Genomic DNA, 19,346 nt, shown 5'->3' with positions numbered 1-19,346 from the left:
TACACGTTGATGGATTAATTTGTTCTTCTACGCCCTTTTTGAGGAATGTATTGTAGGACTTAAACCAACATATGAAGAGGTGAGATCGCTCCTTTTTTTCTCTATTTTTGCTGGCAGGATTGACTCTGCCCTAAGGGTTATTCTCTCTCTCTCTCTCTCTCTGCACCATTACACAAATATTCACAGTGAAAATATTTTGTAAGTGCGTTTCATGAACCAAGTTATAGGATTTGTTGACAACTCGCATCGAGTTTGTTACACTTCTACTCGGCGTGAAGCACTCACAGTCATGTGGTTGTGATGTCATCGTAAACAAATCCGTTCTACTCATCCAGACGACTTCGCAACGGCAACGTTGCCAGATCTTTCCACTCTGGAACCCGTTCTCAAAAGACTGCGTTTTGGGGCACCCAAAATGCCGGTGCCGTGTGGACGCCAGGCCGAAATGATAAACAATTGTATCAGATTCACCTGAATCCGTTGCCGTGTGGACAGGGCCTGAATGTAAAGGCTTCCTGCTTCAATGCTCACTCTTCTTCATGTCATAGACAGTATGAATGATCAGCAGAAAACTGCTCAGTTTATCAACCTCCTCACTGGGAAAGCACTCCATTGGGCAACCACTGTGTGTGTGTGTGTGTGTGGGGGGGGGGGGGAGCCCATTACTTCATATGCATACTTCATTAAACTGTTTAAGAGAGGAGAGAGAGTATTCAACTATTAGGCAGAAGTTGTTGAGGTTGGTGAGAGGCTGTTAGCACTTCAATAAGGGAATAGAAGAGTAGCTGAATATGCTCTGGAGTTCCGTACCCTTGCTGCTGGGAGTGGGTGGAATGAGCCAACCCTGAAGGCAGGATTTCATCACAGACTCGACTGCCTCATTCTGACTGAGTTGGCCTGCCATGATGAGCAGCAAACCCTGGGCTCTCTCATCTACCATATGTAGCCATCAGGCTAGACAACCTCCTCTCAAACAGGCCATCACTTCAAGGTCCCTCAGTCAACGCTCTGGCCACCATTACCCCCACACCCATGGAGATCTCCAGCACTTGTGTGACCCACTCCGAACATGAATGGAGATGCCGAGAGGGTTTGTGTTTCTATGGTGGTGTGGCTACCCATCTGTTAGCTCAGTGTCCCATCTGGCCTGTGGGCCCTAGGAGAGCCGCCGGTAATGAAGGAGCTACAAAACAGCCCTCTCCCCCCCACACTACATCTCCATCACAACAGTTTCTCAAGCAAAAAAAAATGTACTGTTAAACCTCTCAAATGTCCCATATTCTCTCTGCCCTTATATATTCTGGGGCCGCCAATAACTTTATTGACACTGCAGTCATCCAGAAGCTTCAGAAACCCACACAAGAACTCTTGCAACCAGTAAGCATTAAGGCCATTGATGGCAGACCCACTGGGGAGGGGTTCATTACAACCCGCACACAGCCACTGGAGCTTCAGGTCAGGGCATGAAAAAGGAAATGGTTTCCTTATGTAATCACCTGAGCCCAAAACCAGGCCATTCTTCTAGGATTCCCCTGAGTGCAACTCCATGACCCACACATATCCTAGCAAAACAGGGAAATCACCCAATGGTCTCCCGACTACCAGCAGCACTGCCTCCATCTGCCTGAACTCACCCTTGCCTCCACCTCACTGGAAAGCCCTGACTCCATTAACACTGTTTACATCCCACTGTGCTACAACGCATACAAAGAAGTCTTCAGTAAAGGGAAGGCAGGTGGGCTGTGTTAGGTTAAATTTTATTATATGTAGGTTAAATCAAGATACATGTAGGTTATATGTAAGTTTAGTTAAATATTAATTCTTGGCCAAGAATAAAGCAAATTATTCTGTGACAAAATTATATTAGTTGAAACGACCTTATGTCTCGGCTGGACATTGTTTGGGAACATTTTGTTTATTTTTGATATGAATGTGTATTTTGATCAGAGAGGTGTCTGAAAGATTCGCCAAGGTCTGTTTTGATGTCAGATCGACCCCCACACACTCTGAAATGGTAGAATTAAGGTTGCATTAAATACTTCATGTTAGTTAAGACTTAACTGCTTATACTGCTCTATAGCTTTTTAAAAGCTTATAATATACTATGGTAGTGATTTGGATTCCGTGATTAATGAATGCATTCCGTGATTAATGTTAGTTTTATAGTTTTAAGTTAGTTTCATAATGACATTATAATTATAGTTAAGATCTTATGATTCTAAGGGTTTTTAGTTTAAAAGTATTAACCTAATTTAGTTATGAGTTTAATTCTGTTAGTTGTTTAATTGTTCTCTCTTTCAGACATATTCTCATTTTTCTTATGTTTAAGTTGCTTTTATTTTTATGTTTATTTTCTTATAACATTCTTTGTTTTAACATTATTAAAGACATATTGTTATTTTGCTTATGTTGATGAAATCAAAATGTAATTTACTGACTTAACACACATTCATGTGTTAAGGAATTATGTTAGCTATTAGATCCTTTTCTGTGCAAACTAATGTCTTTGACCTTCTCTGAATAGACTCCGTAGACTAGACATTATCTGTGTTTAGAAATTCCATGCTCTATGTAATAGCTGACCATAAGCAGAGACTCTGATATCTATCTGTACTTACCATCATGTCATGTTCAAAAATGTTATTATATTATGATTGATTCAAGATCATTACACACACCTCTACATAGACGCACACACATTACACACTTTTACATAGACACACACACACACACACACACACACACACACACACACACACACAAATGAAGACAAAGCATAAACACAGAGATGCTATAAGATGTTTCCAAGAATGTTTTCATTTCGATGAAGTGACTGTGCGAATAAACTGGCATGTGAAACCTTTCTGGTTCTCCTGTCTGTTTCTCTCGCGTTTTCCATTCGTCCCGGATCCGAGGGGGCCCACGAAGGAATCAGGGGTCTCTGACTGGGTTGAACCCCAACAGGCTGCCACCCCACCAGCCATACGACTGTGTTATTAACCTCCTCCCAGGTACCATGCCCCCGCGCTGTCGGATCTATCCTTTAGCAATTTCAGAACAAAAGGCCATGGAGGAATACATACAAGAGGCACTGCAGCAGGGTTACATGCATTCCTCTGTGTTACCTGCATCAGCTGGGTTCTTCTTTGTGGAGAACAAAGGAGGGGGTCTCTGGCCATGCATCGACTACTGAGGCCTGAACCAGGTCACAGTGAAATACCCTTATCCCCTACCTCTTGTTCTCTCAGCCTTGCAGTAGTTGCGCTCCATGAAAATCTTCAAACTCTCAGAAGCGCCTATAACTTTGTACACATTTGAGAGGGTGAGGAATGGAAAATGGTGTTTAGCACCACCTCGGGCCACTTCAAGTATTGTGTGATGCCATATGAGCTATCCTGCATGCCCAGCATCTTTCAGTACCTTATCAATAATGTGCTCAGGGACATGCTTGAGTGCTATGTCATTGCCTACATAGACAATATCCTCATCTACTCTCATTATAAGGAATGTCATGTAGAGAATGTTAAGTGTGCTTGATTGGCTCCTGGACTACTCCTTGTACATCAAAGCAGAAAAATGTCAATTCCACGTACCTTGGATCACATTTCTAGGCTATGTGATAAATGCTGAAGGAGTCAGCATGGACCAAGATAAGGTATCGGCAGTAAGTACATGGCCGACCCCCACGACAGTTAAGAAACTCCAAAGATTCCTGGGTTTTGCAAACTTTTATTGGCAATTCATCCTGGGCTCCATTATCATCCCCCTCAGGTCCCTACTAAAGAAGGGGCCCAAGCACCTCCAATGGAACCTGGCAGCCAAAGGTGCATTTGCCCAACTCAGATATGCCTTTTCCTCAGCTCCCATTCCAATGAAAACACTGGCTTGAGGGGGCCAAACACCCATTTACCATATACACCAAATCACAAGAACCTTGAATATGTTAAGTTGGCAAAATGTCTGAAACCCCCATCAAGCACAATGGTTGCTCTTCTTCACCAGATTCCAGTTTATAATTGCATACTGACCCAGCTCCAAGAATACAAAAGCAGACACCCTGTCAAGAATACACTCCCCCATGACCAATGTCCTGGAACCCACCTCCAAATGCTTCAACAACACCCTCACATAGAACATTGACAAGGAAATAGTACAGACTCCATCCTGTCAGATTGCAGAGGATTGCCCCCCTGGCCAAAAGTATGGACCTCCATGGCTCTGGAGTCAATTCATCATTTGGGCACACTTCTTGCCAGCCAAAGGACACCCCAGCAGCCAGCGCACCTACCAACTACTCAAGGCAAAGTACTGGTAGCAGAACATGCACACTGACAACTGGTTCATCTCCTTTTGCTCTGCCTGTGCCCAAGCTAGGGTACCCTGCGCACCTCCAGTGGGTAAACTGATGCCACTCCCTACACCCTAGCACCCATAGTCCCACCAAGCAATCGATTTCATCACAGTTCTCCCCAAACCACAGTACAATACCACTATGGTAATCATGGTAATCAGTGAATGATTTTCCAAGTCCCTCAGGTTCATTCCATTACCCAACCGACCTACAGCTCTTGAAAGAGCGGAATTGATTTTTTCTCAAGTCTTCCACTATTTTGGCATTCCAGAGGAAATAGTAAGTGGCCAGGGTCCTCAATTTATGTCCAAGCTATAGTCCAAGTTCATGGATAAACTGGGGGCATCAGGAAGCTTGACCTCTGGTTATCATCCCCAGTCCAACAGCCAGATAGAATGGGCCAATCAAGAAATCAGGTGCTTCTTGAGGGTGTTCTGCCTGGAAAATCAGAAGGATTGGGCTCAGTTCCTACCCTGGGCAGAGTATGTGCAGAACTCATTTGCACATTAAGTCACATTGCTCATGCCGTTTCAGTGCATACTTGGATATCAGCCTCTGCTCTTCCCCTGAAATGACTCACCCAACAACATACCAGCCACTGATCAGTGGTTCCAAAGGAGTGGGCAAGTTTCAGAGAACGTCCACCAATGCCTTGAACAGGCGGCCAAGAGGTATAAGCACTTTGCCGACAGGCACAGAGGAGAAACACCAGTGTACATCCCTGGTGATAGGGTATGGGTACCCACAAGGGACATATGGGACCCCAACACCTGCAAAAAACACAGCACCAAGTACATCAGCCCTTCAAGATTCTCAAAAAAATCAATGAGGTGTCATACAAACTAGAGTTCCCTCAGCACTGCTGCCTATAATCCACTTTCATGTTTCCTGCCTAAAGCCAGCCATCTCAGGACCTTTAGCAACCGACACTCCAGTCACAACATCCCCGGCCCTGCTCAATCGAGAAGGACAATCTGTGTACTTGCTGCACAAGATCTTCAACTCACGCCGTAAACAGGGGAGCATCGAGTACCTGGTGGACTGGGAAGGTTACAGCCTGGAGGAGTGCAGTTGGGTACCAGCCAGGGACATCCTGGACCCATTGCTCAAGCAAGAGTTTCATTCAAGGCACCCCGAGAAACCAGCGTCACAAGCCTGAGGCTGTCCCAAGAAAAGAAGCACTCCCAGAGAGAACCTCAGGGGCGTGTCCATCACGAATGATGCAGAAACCCCGAGTTCACGATGGCCTGCAAATATGGCTGCTGTAAACTACAACTCCCAGAAGATACCGCTCCGCCCTCCTTCTCCTGAATTCTAATCTGTCTCACACCTGTTCCACATTCCCTGAATCACCACTCACACACCATATAAGCACTCTCCCTCAAGTTACTCATTGCAAAGTATCACTCAGTGTGCTGCTACTTGATCATACCAAGCCTTGTTTTCTCATGCTGACTTATCCTGGGCTCTGACCACTCTTCCGTTAATTCCTGACTTTGTTCACTGCCCTGCCTTTGACACACTGATTGCACCTCGCTCAACCACTGGTTTTCCCTTGACTACAATTTGGATCATGACTTCAATTTGTCTACCAGGTTGTAATGCACCCACTCCCCCCTGCGATTATTTCCATAAGTTGCCTGCAAACCTGACAACTGGGTCTCAGTCATGGTGTAATTCTTGTACTTTTCTTGCAGAGACTGTATCTCCAAGTTTAGAATGTCAGTAGGAAAATTTGGTAAACACCTATAACCATCAACAACTTCTAGACATAGGGAAACCACCAGATGGAGACATGCTGGAGAAACTACGCTGCACTGGCATTGTAAGAACTCTGTGCAGCTATGCTGTGGCATCACCTAGGTTCCACGCTCACCTGGAAGTCTGGCGAAAGTGGTGAGAAAACAGAAGCGTGGTAAGCGATCCAAAATCCATGCTAGGCTCAATGTTAACCAGAGCCTTCTGATGCTCCCTTTTCCTCTCCAAGATGTGCTCCATAGACAAGAAACTGGACTGTTTAACACTCTGACATCCTGGGCCTGTCAGACACTCTGTGGCAGTCTGATAAACCTTGACATTTTTAAGTATTTCATCTAACTAAAAACATCCATGCAAAAGTGACACATGGTGAAATTCTGGACACCCTCAGCAATAATAATATGAGAGTAAAGTGAACGTAATGAAATTTGTTTTTATTTAAATTAAGTGCAAACACAACCTTACAAAAAAGTATTTTCAGAGTCTTCAAACCTTGTAAAAAAAAAAAAACACAATATATCTGCACAAGACTTTTGAAGTCTGAACCTTGTAAACATAGGTGTTGGCTACATAAAAGTAAGAACGGCATTCAGAAACGTTCTGTAGTTTCAATACTAACTGTAGAAACTTCAGACTACCTTTATTTTCTCCAAAGTCAGTTGGCCTTTCAAATGAATATTGATGAGGTAGGTGTAATCCCCCCTCCCCCCGTTACTGTCAATAGTCCATTTGTCAAAGACAAAAGGCCCTGGCCCCTGTACCTCCCTGCCCCCACACCTCTCTGCTTGGAAAGTTACTGCAAAGAAAAGAAGCCAAAACTACATTTCACAATCTTATGCATAGACTTATACACGGACTATAATAAATCTAAAGTTCGCAATGAAGATAAACTATGACTATGCGGGGCATGCTGACTTAGGTAACTAATTACTATAAATCAGTAAATCAGTGAAACATAGTTTGGCAACAGAAAAATGTTTTCAAAACTTGACGAAAATAACAGCACGTTTCAATCAACTAGTTCTTTCTATTCAAAAAGCACCTCCTATCCTAACAACCCACTAACGATCTAACATGCACACTCTTCTTCTTACTCTATGATTTCCTATGTTTTACTGTAGCTTGATTGTTTTTCTCAATTGCAAGACGCTTTGGATAAAAGCGTCTGCTAAGTGTAATGTAATGTTCTCCCTATAGACTCTTTTCAGTCACGTGACCTTCGTAAACGCGACCACCATTTTGGACATGTAGCGGACTTCGGCTCGAATCAGTTTGAATGCGAGGAAGGCGACAAACGGAGAACATACAAGAAAAAGGAGCGAGATGCAGAAAATACCTTCACTATCCAGCGACGTAGGGCATTTACAGGGCAAGCAGGGGGAGAGGTATTTGCAAAAATTGAGGTTAGCAGGCTTAGAGAACGACGTTTACCTGCTTCCACCAGGATTGTTCACTGACGTACGGAAGTACACGAAGCCCTCGTCTTTACCTGACTTCGGCCCACATGATCTGTATACCTATGTCGTTAAAAACCCATCGCCATACACATACACGCCAATGTCCGAGGTTCCGGAGCGCGCTCCGGCTTGCTCCCGGAGTGCTCCGGCCGAGGTTCCCCTCAAATTAAGCAGCGCGCGCCGGCTTGCTCCAGGAGTGCTCCGGCCGAGGTCACGGAGCGTGCTCCGGCTTGCTCCGGAGCAAGCCGGAGCGCGCTGCTTAATTTGAGGGGAACTTCGGCCGGAGTGTGCTCCGGAACCTCGGCCGGAGCACTCCGGGAGCAAGCCGGCGCGCGCTGCTTAATTTGAGGGGAACCTCGGCTGGAGCACTCCGGGAGCAAGCCGGAGCGCGCTCCGGAACCTCGGACGTTGGCTCCAGCAGCTATTTATACTGGATCCGGTGTAAATAGCTGCCGGATCATTATTACAGTAAACTAGTAAATACAGTAAAGGAAAAACTTGAGACTGAAAGGTTTTAACAGTCATCCAAATGACTGAACGTAAACATTGCTACAGTAACATACCAGCTACTTGTTGACATTAGCTAGTCAACAATAGCTACTACAGAAGAACAAAGAAGTTACAATGGGTTATTTTAACCTATTTGGTTACACACTCGCCGCCACAGAATGTTAACACCAATGTAATGCCTTTTCTGGCTAATTTTATTTGTCTTACCTCCAACAAAGTGGTCACTACACAAGCGTTGGTATGCCGCTATCCATCTTCTCCGTCGGTCAGCATCTACCGGGATCCGATAAAATGATAACCCTTGCCTTGTTTGTTGATGGTTACTCCATCCAGGTGCACAACAATATAGTGGCATGATGGAAGTCTTGCTGAAAGTAAAAACTTTCTTTGCTGCCATTCCTCAATGTTGGCTGTGGTAAACTACTGGTAGTACACGTCCAAAATGGCGGCCGCGTTTGTCGTGACGTCACGTGAAAAGGGTCCATACACTAATCGAAAAAGCATGACAACAACCGCTAGTGAGACATCTTCCTTGCATCGGCCATCCCTCAAAGTTTCTCAGTTGGTATGGAAGCAAGTGAACATGTGCACTTGTTTATACCAGTGAAATGGGGCGTGTTCTCACCTCCCTTTGCTACACAATCAGTGCGTTTACATGCACATAGAGAAAATTGAATTTCTGCCGTTGCTCGACTGAAATCGAAGTTCTAAATGCCATGGAAACACCTTAGCTAGGCTGAAATTGAACCGAACTTGATTTCTCGTAATCGAGCTACACGACCTAGATTATGCGATTTTTGCCGAGCTACTTAGTGCACGTAAACCCTATCGAGCTACGTAGTCGAGCTACTTACTTCAGCACTGCCCCTTCCGGAAGTGACGAGTGACGAGACCACAAGCGGGAAACACAACAGCCTCGGTCGGCATGACAACAGTAGTAGCGAGCAGCAGAAGAGGTCAGGAGGAACAAACGAAGAAGAGAAAATGGCGAGCAGAAACATGCACTTCTGGAGCAACGAGGAGACAGAGTTCATGCTCATTCAGCTTAAGGAGTTGAATATATTAAAATTCATGGACGGGAGAAAAATGCGCAATGGAGAACACGGAACTGATAACTTTGTTTACACTCTTGAATAGCTCTTCTTCATGACGACAACCGGAAGTGTACCAACACGATGGGGCGTGTAGCGCCACCTGTGGCTCGGGTGCACAATGTACCTCACACAATAGCTCGATTTCCTTGTGTGCATGTAGGATTGGATTTCTCTGGCACCCCTGCTGGGACCCTTTGCTCGATTACCGACAGCAGCTCGATTTGGATGTGCATGTAAACGCACTGACTGAGCGAATGACGACACTGATGTTCCATGCGCTTAACATGTGAATAGCTGAAGGGTGTGTCGTTAAGAGGTTGTTCCTGGCTGAAGTACTGAAATGTGTAAGAGTTGTTTTTATTCTCTTTACAAAGTGCTAAAGATAAAGTTTGTTTTATATATTTGAAAACTAGAAGATTCAAGGTTTCTAGTGGTGTTACTTGAGTGTTTCTAGCACAAAAACTCACGGAGCTTTAGATGCATGTTTACTAACAGTCCTAAAAGTCCCCTGTGTGTGTGTGTGTGTGTGTGGGGGGGGGGTCGGTGACCTGAGAGTGTTTAGCCCATGTTTACATTAGACCGTATCAGCGGATCATCAGATTAACGTTTTTAAAACGATTAGTGTGCACACAGCAACACCAATACACGATTCGCGTGCACACAACAATACCAATACGCGGATACGCTCGGCTCCGCAGGCATCCTGCGCTCCAAATCACTCCGCCCTGAACAGCGAGTGCCCTCTGGAGGGTGCGCACTCCGGCCCTGCGCAGCTCACAGAGCGCGCGAGTGAAGCACACTAGCAGTGTTTTCGGGACTGAGCCGCTGTGTGTGTGATCCCAGCGCATATCACTTACCACTTGCAAGTGGAAGGATGGCAAGCCTAAAGACAATCATAACTACACAATGGGCAGTATTTGCATCAGTATTTGCAGTATTTTCATACTTTTATACTCTTTAATGAAAGGTGATACAAGGCGGAAGTCCGCGCCGTTTTTCAGCAGTCGCGTCACATGACCAACGCCAGCGAATCAGGAAGGTGGATGTCACAGTGACGTTGTCCAATGAGGACGCCAGCTAGAGCTCAGCACAGCGTATTCGTGTATCTCAATGTTTACACAGCACCGGACCAGATACGATCTAGATTGAATACGTGGACGCTGGTGGATTCCTGTTTCCCGGCGTTTCCAGGTGGTTTAATGTAAACGGACAGTGCATCCGCAAAGGAAACGAGACAGATACGGTCTAATTTAAACGTAGCCTTAGACTGCTTCTGACCTCCTGGAATGAGATAGGACACTGCTGTGCACTCACCTTCACCAAGATACGGCTGCATGAAGGCACTGCTGACTCTGTGATCGAGCTGAATCAGCAGTTAGATGCAGACCTTTCTATTTTCCTAGAGAGCTCACTACAGTTAACATCATTGCTGTTTATACCTTGCTTAGTGCCAATGCTAAATCTAATGGTGCCCTGAGCAAACTCTATGGGATAAATCAGTGAGCTTCAGACGGCTCACCCCGATGGCTTCTCCATCGTCACTGGGGATTTAAAAAAGTGAAATCAGTTCTATCCAGAGTTTATCAAACCACTGACTTTGCTACACAAGGGGATAACATGCTAGATCTTGTACACACAAACATCCAGCATGCATACAAGGCTGCACCCCTCCCCCACCTTGAACAATCAGACCATATTTCCATACTTCTCACCCCTGCCTACAGACCCATTAACAAATGAATCAAACCAGCTGTGAGAGAGATGAGAACTTGGCCACAAGGTGCCATATCTGCCCTACAAGTCTGTTTTGACTATTGAGGTATTTCACCCACGTGACCAAGTCATGTGATGCTGCCATTTTGGACGGCACGGCTCGAATCAGTTTGAATGCGAGGAAGGCGACAAACGAAAAACATAAAAGAAAAAGGAGCGAGATGCAGAAAACACCTTCACTATCCAGCGACGTAGGGCATTTACAGGGCGAGCAGAGGGAGAGGTATTTGCAAAAATTGAGGTTAGCAGGCTTAGAGAACGACGTTTACCTGCTTCCACCAGGATTGCTCACTGACGTACGGAAGTACACGAAGCCCTCGTCTTTACCTGACTTCGGCCCACATGATCTGTATACCTATGTCGTTAAAAACCCATCGCCATACACAGGTATTGATCTGAAAGCGTATAAGAGTTTGGATGCCTACAAATATTTTGTGTCAGGCTGGGTACCATGCCTACATCAGCGGGTCGTCCCTGGAGCCGGTGGTCGCCATCTTATTACAGCGAAGGTTTGTTCACATTTTCATTTACTTTCGGTCCTCAGGATAAACAAAATGTTATTAAATGTCATTGAAATAACTTCTTAGTCTGTTGAGACATGGCCCGTTATAAATTTGCTGTTACCAGGCAATGACCAAGAACTGTATTATTAGGGTCGGTGTAGTTGTAGCAGTGTATTAGCAACTAGCTGTTAGCACTAGCTAATGTCAACAACATCATAGCTGGTATGTTACTTTAGCAATGTTTATGTTCAGTCATTTGGATGACTGTTAAAACCTTTCAGTCTCAAGTTTTTCCTTTACTGGATTTACTAGTTTACTGAGCTAGCGCGCTCGGGCAAGCTGGGAGCCGGCGCGCGCTAGCCTGCCGGCCGCGCGCTAGCCTGCCGGCCGCTGGGAGCCGACGCGCGCTAGCCTGCCGGCCGCTGGGAGCCGGCGCGCTAGCTCAGTAAACTAGTAAATCCAGTAAAGGAAAAACTTGAGACTGAAAGGTTTTAACAGTCATCCAAATGACTGAATGTAAACATTGCTACAGTAACATACCAGCTACTATGTTGACATTAGCTAGCTTGACGTTCAAAATGGCGGACACCGGGGCGTCACGTGACCCTGTGACGTCAGGTGAAATACCTCAATACAGACTGGAACATGTTCAGGGAAGCGAACACCTATGATATTACAGGCATTTAGCAGACACTCTTCTACAGAACAACGTACAAGTGCAAAAGTCAGGTACAAGAAGTGCTGAACTTCTAGACAAGAACTTCTTAGCACTTCCATTAAGTCTACAGTACATGTGGTACAATTAGGGTAACAGCCAGAGATACACTGCAGCACTCACAGGAGAGAGGAAAGTGAAATACACAGATAAGACTGCCTCAAAGAGAAGCACTTATGAATATATTGTAAATCAGTGCTCCTATTTGAAGTCATCTAACTGTACTTCATTTTGAAAGTAATGAATTTTGTCCCACTTCACATTAATTTAATAAACTGTAAAATGCATCTTTAGTTGCTTGAATCACCCAAAACCACTCCAATGAACATTCAGTGGACTTGGAGGAATGTACTGCCTTAATGACTCGCTACATCAGCAAGTACATTGAGGAGGTCACTCTCTCCAAAATGGTTATCTTTCATGCAAACCATAAACCCTGGTTCTCTGCAGAGCTACACACCCTGGTGAAAATCAGGGATTCTGCCTTCAAGTCCAAAGACAGAGAGGCTTATACAACCCCAATTCCAAAAAAGTTGGGACAAAGTACAAGTTGTAAATAAAAACGGAATGCAATAATTTACAAATCTCAAAAACTGATATTGTATTCACAATAGAACATAGACAACATATCAAATGTCAAAAGTGAGACATTTTGAAATTTCATGCCAAATATTGGCTCATTTGAAATTTCATGACAGCAACACATCTCAAAAAAGTTGTGACAGGGGCAATAAGAGGCTGGAAAAGTTAAAGGTACAAAAAAGGAACAGCTGGAGGACCAAATTGCAATTCATTACGTCAATTGGCAATAGGTCATTGTGGCAGCGGGGGCGTGGTCAAGCGCCGGTCTGTGACAGGAGGGCGGAGTCAGGGAAGGTAAGTGGCAGAATCACTACACCTGAGAGCAATTAACCTGTTTGTGTGTCTTCCCAGTGACCACGCCCTATATGAGGAGGGACAGCGAGAGCAGAAGTGGCCCATCCCTTACGGTACTTGTTTGCTCTCGCGCTCCCTCCTCATATAGGGCGCGGTCACTGGGAAGACACACAAACACAGGTTAATTGCTCTCAGGTGTAGTGATTCTGCCACTTACCTTCCCTGACTCCGCCCTCCTGTCACAGACCGGCGCTTGACCACGCCCCCACTGCCACAGTCATTAACATGACTGGGTATAAAAAGAGCATCTTGGAGTGGCAGCGGCTCTCAGAAGTAAAGATGGGAAGAGGATCACCAATCCCCCTAATTCTGCGCCGACAAATAGTGGAGCAATATCAGAAAGGAGTTCGACAGTGTAAAATTGCAAAGAGTTTGAACATATCATCTACAGTGCATATCATCATCAAAAGATTCAGAGAATCTGGAAGAATCTCTGTGCGCAAGGGTCAAGGCCGGAAACCATACCGGGTGCCCGTGATCTTCGGGCCCTTAGACGGCACTGCATCACATACAGGCATGCTTCTGTATTGGAAATCACAAAATGGGCTCAGGAATATTTCCAGAGAACATTATCTGTGAACACAATTCACCGTGCCATCCGCCGTTGCCAGCTAAAACTCTATAGTTCAAAGAAGAAGCCGTATCTAAACATGATCCAGAAGCGCAGACGTCTTCTCTGGGCCAAGGCTCATTTAAAATGGACTGTGGCAAAGTGGAAAACTGTTCTGTGGTCAGACGAATCAAAATTTGAAGTTCTTTATGGAAATCAGGGACGCCGTGTCATTCGGACTAAAGAGGAGAAGGATGACCCAAGTTGTTATCAGCGCTCAGTTCAGAAGCCTGCATCTCTGATGGTATGGGGTTGTATTAGTGCATGTGGCATGGGCAGCTTACACATCTGGAAAGACACCATCAATGCTGAAAGGTATATCCAGGTTCTAGAGCAACATATGCTCCCATCCAGACGACGTCTCTTTCAGGGAAGACCTTGCATTTTCCAACATGACAATGCCAAACCACATACTGCATCAATTACAGCATCATGGCTGCGTAGAAGAAGGGTCCGGGTACTGAACAGGCCAGTCTGCAGTCCAGATCTTTCACCCATAGAAAACATTTGTCGCATCATAAAACGGAAGATACGACAAAAAAAAGACCCAAGACAGTTGAGCAACTAGAATCCTACATTAGACAAGAATGGGTTAACATTCCTATCCCTAAACTTGAGCAACTTGTCTCCTCAGTCCCCAGACGTTTACAGACTGTTGTAAAGAGAAAAGGGGATGTCTCACAGTGGGAAACATGGCCTTGTCCCAACTTTGAGATGTGTTGTTGTCATGAAATTTAAAATCATCTAATTTTTCTCTTTAAATGATACATTTTCTCAGTTTAAACATTTGATATGTCATCTATGTTCTATTCTGAATAAAATATGGAATTTTGAAACTTCCACATCATTGCATTCCGTTTTTATTTACAATTTGTACTTTGTTCCAACTTTTTTGGAATCAGGGTTGTAGTTAGATAGCTAGAACTAGTTATTTATCTCTCTTATTTTGTAATCTTTTATTTTCTCTATAAATGCACAATGGGGAGCCTCAGGGAAATGGTATTTCAATGCACTATATACTTGTATATGGACACATTGACAGTAGAGCTCTCTTGAATCTTGCTCCCTCCCCCCTGCAAGTTCAGTTTTCTATGACAGACTTTTTTCCCCAAAAAAAGCTGGCTTGGCTAAAGGGGCACAAGTTATAGCCTACATGTTGAGGCTATTACTTCCCTGATCGGGGCATTTATATTTCTGACGTAAATACGTCACCCTAGACCACTGTGATGTATCATACCTTTGTCCAGCTCGTGAAATAGCCTCTATGACACGTTATGCCTGTGGCCAGCTCGCAACACCAGCTTGTAATCTAAAAGCATACACTGGCACAACTTTCTGCCAGCTTTACTGGGTTGAGGGGAAATCACCAAAGCCAGAATACTGAGGTGCCTTCTTTACGCTAATATTACAGAATATCTGTGTAAAAAGGGCTAATGTATGAAATTCAAAATACAAGTGATCACAGGAGACAAGTTCAAAAAGCCAGGTGTGAACAGCTATGTGATTCTGCTGTCCATTTGTGATCAGATCACTTGACACAGAAATTAATATGATGTTAATACACCAAATCAGCCATGCCATTAAAACCACCTAATATTGTGTAGGTCCCACTCGTGCCACCAAAACAGCTCTGAGCTTTTGAGGCATGGACTCAACAAGACCTCTGAAGGTGTACTCTGGGATCCGACACCAAGACATTAGCCGCAGGTCCTTCAAATCCTGCAAGTTGCTCCACTGCTCCATGGTCTGGTTCTGATACTCATGCATGTGCCCATTTATAGGTGTTTTCAGCAGTGGACAAGGTCAGCATGGGCACTCTGGCTGGTATGCAGCTATGCAGCCCCATCCACTGTGTGTTCTGACTCCTTTTTATCATTGCCTGCATTAACTTTTTTTTTTTAATCAATTTGTGCAACTGTAGTTCTTCTGTAGGATCAGACCAGACAGGCTAGCCTTCACCTCCAACTAAATGGACTGTGGGCACCCATGACCCTGTCACTAGTTCACCAGTTGTCCTCTCTTGGACCAATTGTGGGTGGTACTAACCACTACAAACCAGGAACTCTCCACAAGACCTGCTGGTTTGGAGATGTTCCAACCCAGTCATCTAGCTATCACAATTTGGCCCTTGTCAAAGTTCCTCAGTTCCTTATTCTTGCCCAGTTTTCCTGCTTCCAGCACATCAACTTTGAAAATCACTTGACACACCTTGACAGGTGCCACTGTAACAAGACAATGTTATTCACTTGTCAGCAGTTTTAATGGTATGGATGATTAGTGTATGTATGCATAATTGAAATCACAGTGATACGTACCTACACATACAATATCTAGCCTCTTGCTTACAGCGTCATAGTAATTACAGCTAAGAACAGTGTGTGGCGTTTCCAAATTTATGTGAAATGGAAGCCTGGAATAAATCACTCAGCCCTGCGATAACTTGGTGACTTGTCCAGGGTGTACCCCGCCTCTTGCCCATAGTCAGCTGGGATAGGCTCCAGCTTGCCTGCGACCCTGTAGAACAGGATAAAGCAGCTACAGATAATGGATGGATGGATGGAATAAATCACATAGTCCGTCAGTCTGTGTTCTGAACATACGGCCCAAAGATTTGAGCAGATATGACACCAGACAGTACAACAACCAAAAACATACAACTCACCTCTTCCTAGATGTTTTCTTTATAATGAGATGTATAGAAATAGATTGCATAGAATGAGTGCTACAGTGTCAGTGATACTTAACCCAAGACTTTTGTTGTACAGAGGTAATCTTCATCTTGAAACAACTCCTCTTTTACATGTTTGCTCTGAAATCCTCCCTGTTGGTTAACATTTTCCACAGAGTCTGATGTTCCTCCATCTGAAATTCCACCAATTACATTTAAATAATTTAATCTCAAGTAAATCTCTGGAGAACAGTGGGGGAATGGGGGAACAAATGTAGCCAAATAAAATTTACGAGGTACAATCTGGACCAGAATAGACCCTGTTGTCTTACAGAGATAATCTTCATCTTCCGGTTCTTCCTTTTTTATACATTTCAGTTCATCCACAGGTGTGGCATGTCCCACAGGGTCTGGCATTGCTTCACCTGAAATTTCATCAACATAAATTAAAAATGCACAAAAAAAAAAGAGTACCAGTCAGTGATATGAGGCTGATTTACTGTACCATGACCATGATAAGCAGTTACTGAAAGTTAGTGGCAATGCACTGTACTGTGTCTTTTTAACTTACAGATATAGCCTTCATCCTCAGGTTCATCCTTCTCAACATATTTCTGCTGGTCCACAGGGCTGTTGTGTCCCTCAGTGTATCCCCACACCTGTCTAACTGTTACCTGTGAGGCAGCAGGAGCAGGACTGTGTGGAGGTTCTCTCAGAGAGCATGGTCTCGCCTCTGCTGAGTCCATTAGAAGGTTTGGGCTTAAAGGTCGGGATTCTAGAAAAGGAGCCCAAATAAGTATTAAAAATAATAAATCAATCTAATGCATACTAATACATTTCATACAAATGATTAAGACTTCATTTAAAAGGTAACAGAAAATACAGCTTCAACGATACAAGTACTGAAATAAGGAACTTTAAAATGATTTCATGTTGAGCTTTTTGTTTTCAACGTTTCTGGTTTTGTGTTGGCTTTAAGGCCGAGGGCTATTGTGGTGTAAAAGTTTGTGTAACATCAACTGTTTTGGCCTGTGGACTTAAGCCAGCACTCAGCTTACTTTTCTGATTTATATATTTGAAAAGCAAGCTGAGTATCTGTAGCCCATATGCTCCAATCCCACAGAAGAGCTACTGGAGCACTAACTGCTGAAAAAAATTAATGTTGGCTAAAACAGAAAGGGGTCACCATTAACTGTTTCAGCAGTTTGTTCTACAATAGCTCTTCTGTGGGACTGGACCATATGGGCTAACCATCGTGCTCCATGCAAAATCACTGAGCCTTCGACACTCATGACCCTGTCGAGGGTTCACTGGTTGTCCTTTCTTGGACCACTTTTGGTAGGTACTAACCACTACATACCAGTAACACCCCACAAGATGTGCCATTTTGGAGATGCTCAGACCCAGTCATCTGGCCATCACAATTTAGCCCTCGTCAAAGTCGCTCAGATCCTTACACTTGTCCATTTTCCCTGCTTCCAACGCATCAACTTCGAGAACTGACTGTTCTTTTGCTGCCTAATATGCCCTGGCCTAATCCCACCCCTTGATAGGTGCACTGTAACATGATTAATGTAATTTACTTTACGTGTCAGTGTTTTTCATTTTATGACTGATAGGTGTATGACTGAGTGGCTTTTTGAACCATCTGTATTTCCTTGTGTTGAACATGAGAGGGCATATTGTGTATATTATACAGAACAAGATCAACTGTGAGCTACTGCTCACTTGCGTATACCCCCGCTCATATCAGAATGCAAGTAATCGAAGGAATAGGACACTTATTATGAATGTTGACTTCAACAAATCATTAACCCTGAAACAAATAAGTAAAGAGCAGTGTTCTCCTCAGGGATTTCAAATAGTATCCTGGTAAACTGTCATTTTGAAATAGCATCAAAATCCACGCTACATGTTTCATAAATAAATTGTCAGTAAACAAGAAGTCAATGTGGGACAGACCTGAAAATAGTATACATGGTGTAGAACCCCAAGCTGAAGCTCAGTACCAAATATCAAGCAGTTGTGATTTGTAGTTGCTGAGAAAAAGGTTAAAAAATATTTGTAAATCCACCCTATATGTTTTATAAATGCATTCAATCGGTAAACAGGAATTCGATGTGCGACAGACCTGAAAACGGTATACACGGTATAGAACTCCAAACTGAAGTTTTGTACCAAGTGGCTATGATTTGTGGTTGCTGAGAAAAAGGGTGTTTCGGACAGACGGAGATATGGATGGATGGACAGAGGTGAACCAGTATCCCCCCTCCTTTGGAGTAGGGGTATAATAAATATAAACACCAAACAAAATCATGTTGACACAAGGCATTAGGGTGCATGCAATCAGATGGATCACTCATGCACCACGGTGATCCCGACCATAGCAAAGGTAGTTGCAGACTCAACCAACACTTCCTACAGAGATGATGATCTGCTGGGGTTGCACCAGCATCAGACAGTAACGGAATCTCCTACCCCAACACCAGGATAGATCAACATGGGCCTTATGCTCGCAAAAATGTAATTCTAGAGGTTGACAGCAAGGACTTACTTCCAGAGACATCAGGATTTAACTTGGGAGCTAACTCAAGTTTCTTGCCTCCTCAACCTCAGAGAAAACACACCTTTATTTAAAGCCTCTTATGTCTCCAAAATGAATGCAGCTATAAGCCTGAAATTTTGCACAAATTAGTGGGAATAGTGACATCATTTTCTGAAGGAACTGAGCAAATTTGAGGTGGTTAGTCCCAAGGCGTTTGGTGATTGCACATGGCTCGACCCTTAAGTGTCACCTGATTAGTTCTGTAATTTTATGCAATCTAGTTTTATAAAAAAGACTATGTACAGTGCCTTGCAAAAGTATTCATATCCCTTGAACTTTCACATTTTTCCACCTTACAACCACGAACTTAAAAGTTTTTTATTGAGATTTTATGTGATAGACCAACGCAGAGTAGCACAGAATTGT

At 44.0% G+C, this 19,346-nt stretch overlaps 1 protein-coding gene across 1 annotated transcript in view; it reads right to left on the bottom strand.

Annotated features, from left to right (window-relative positions):
• Window positions 1-19,346, bottom strand: part of LOC132882484 (zinc finger protein 850-like) — a 122,916-nt gene that overhangs the window by 73,180 nt on the left and 30,390 nt on the right. The window contains exons 7-9 of the mRNA XM_060915600.1: window positions 16,947-17,150; window positions 16,708-16,800; window positions 16,453-16,569 (exon numbers count right to left, since the gene is read on the bottom strand). Of these exons, the coding sequence (XP_060771583.1) occupies window positions 16,453-16,569; window positions 16,708-16,800; window positions 16,947-17,150 (414 nt within the window). The remainder of the gene's footprint in view (window positions 1-16,452; window positions 16,570-16,707; window positions 16,801-16,946; window positions 17,151-19,346) is intronic.

This window comes from Neoarius graeffei, chromosome 3, assembly GCF_027579695.1.
Source record: "Neoarius graeffei isolate fNeoGra1 chromosome 3, fNeoGra1.pri, whole genome shotgun sequence".
NCBI classification, from domain to species: domain Eukaryota; kingdom Metazoa; phylum Chordata; class Actinopteri; order Siluriformes; family Ariidae; genus Neoarius; species Neoarius graeffei.
The sequence above is the reverse complement of the archived record's forward strand: the minus strand, read 5'-3'. Positions and strand labels throughout refer to the sequence as shown.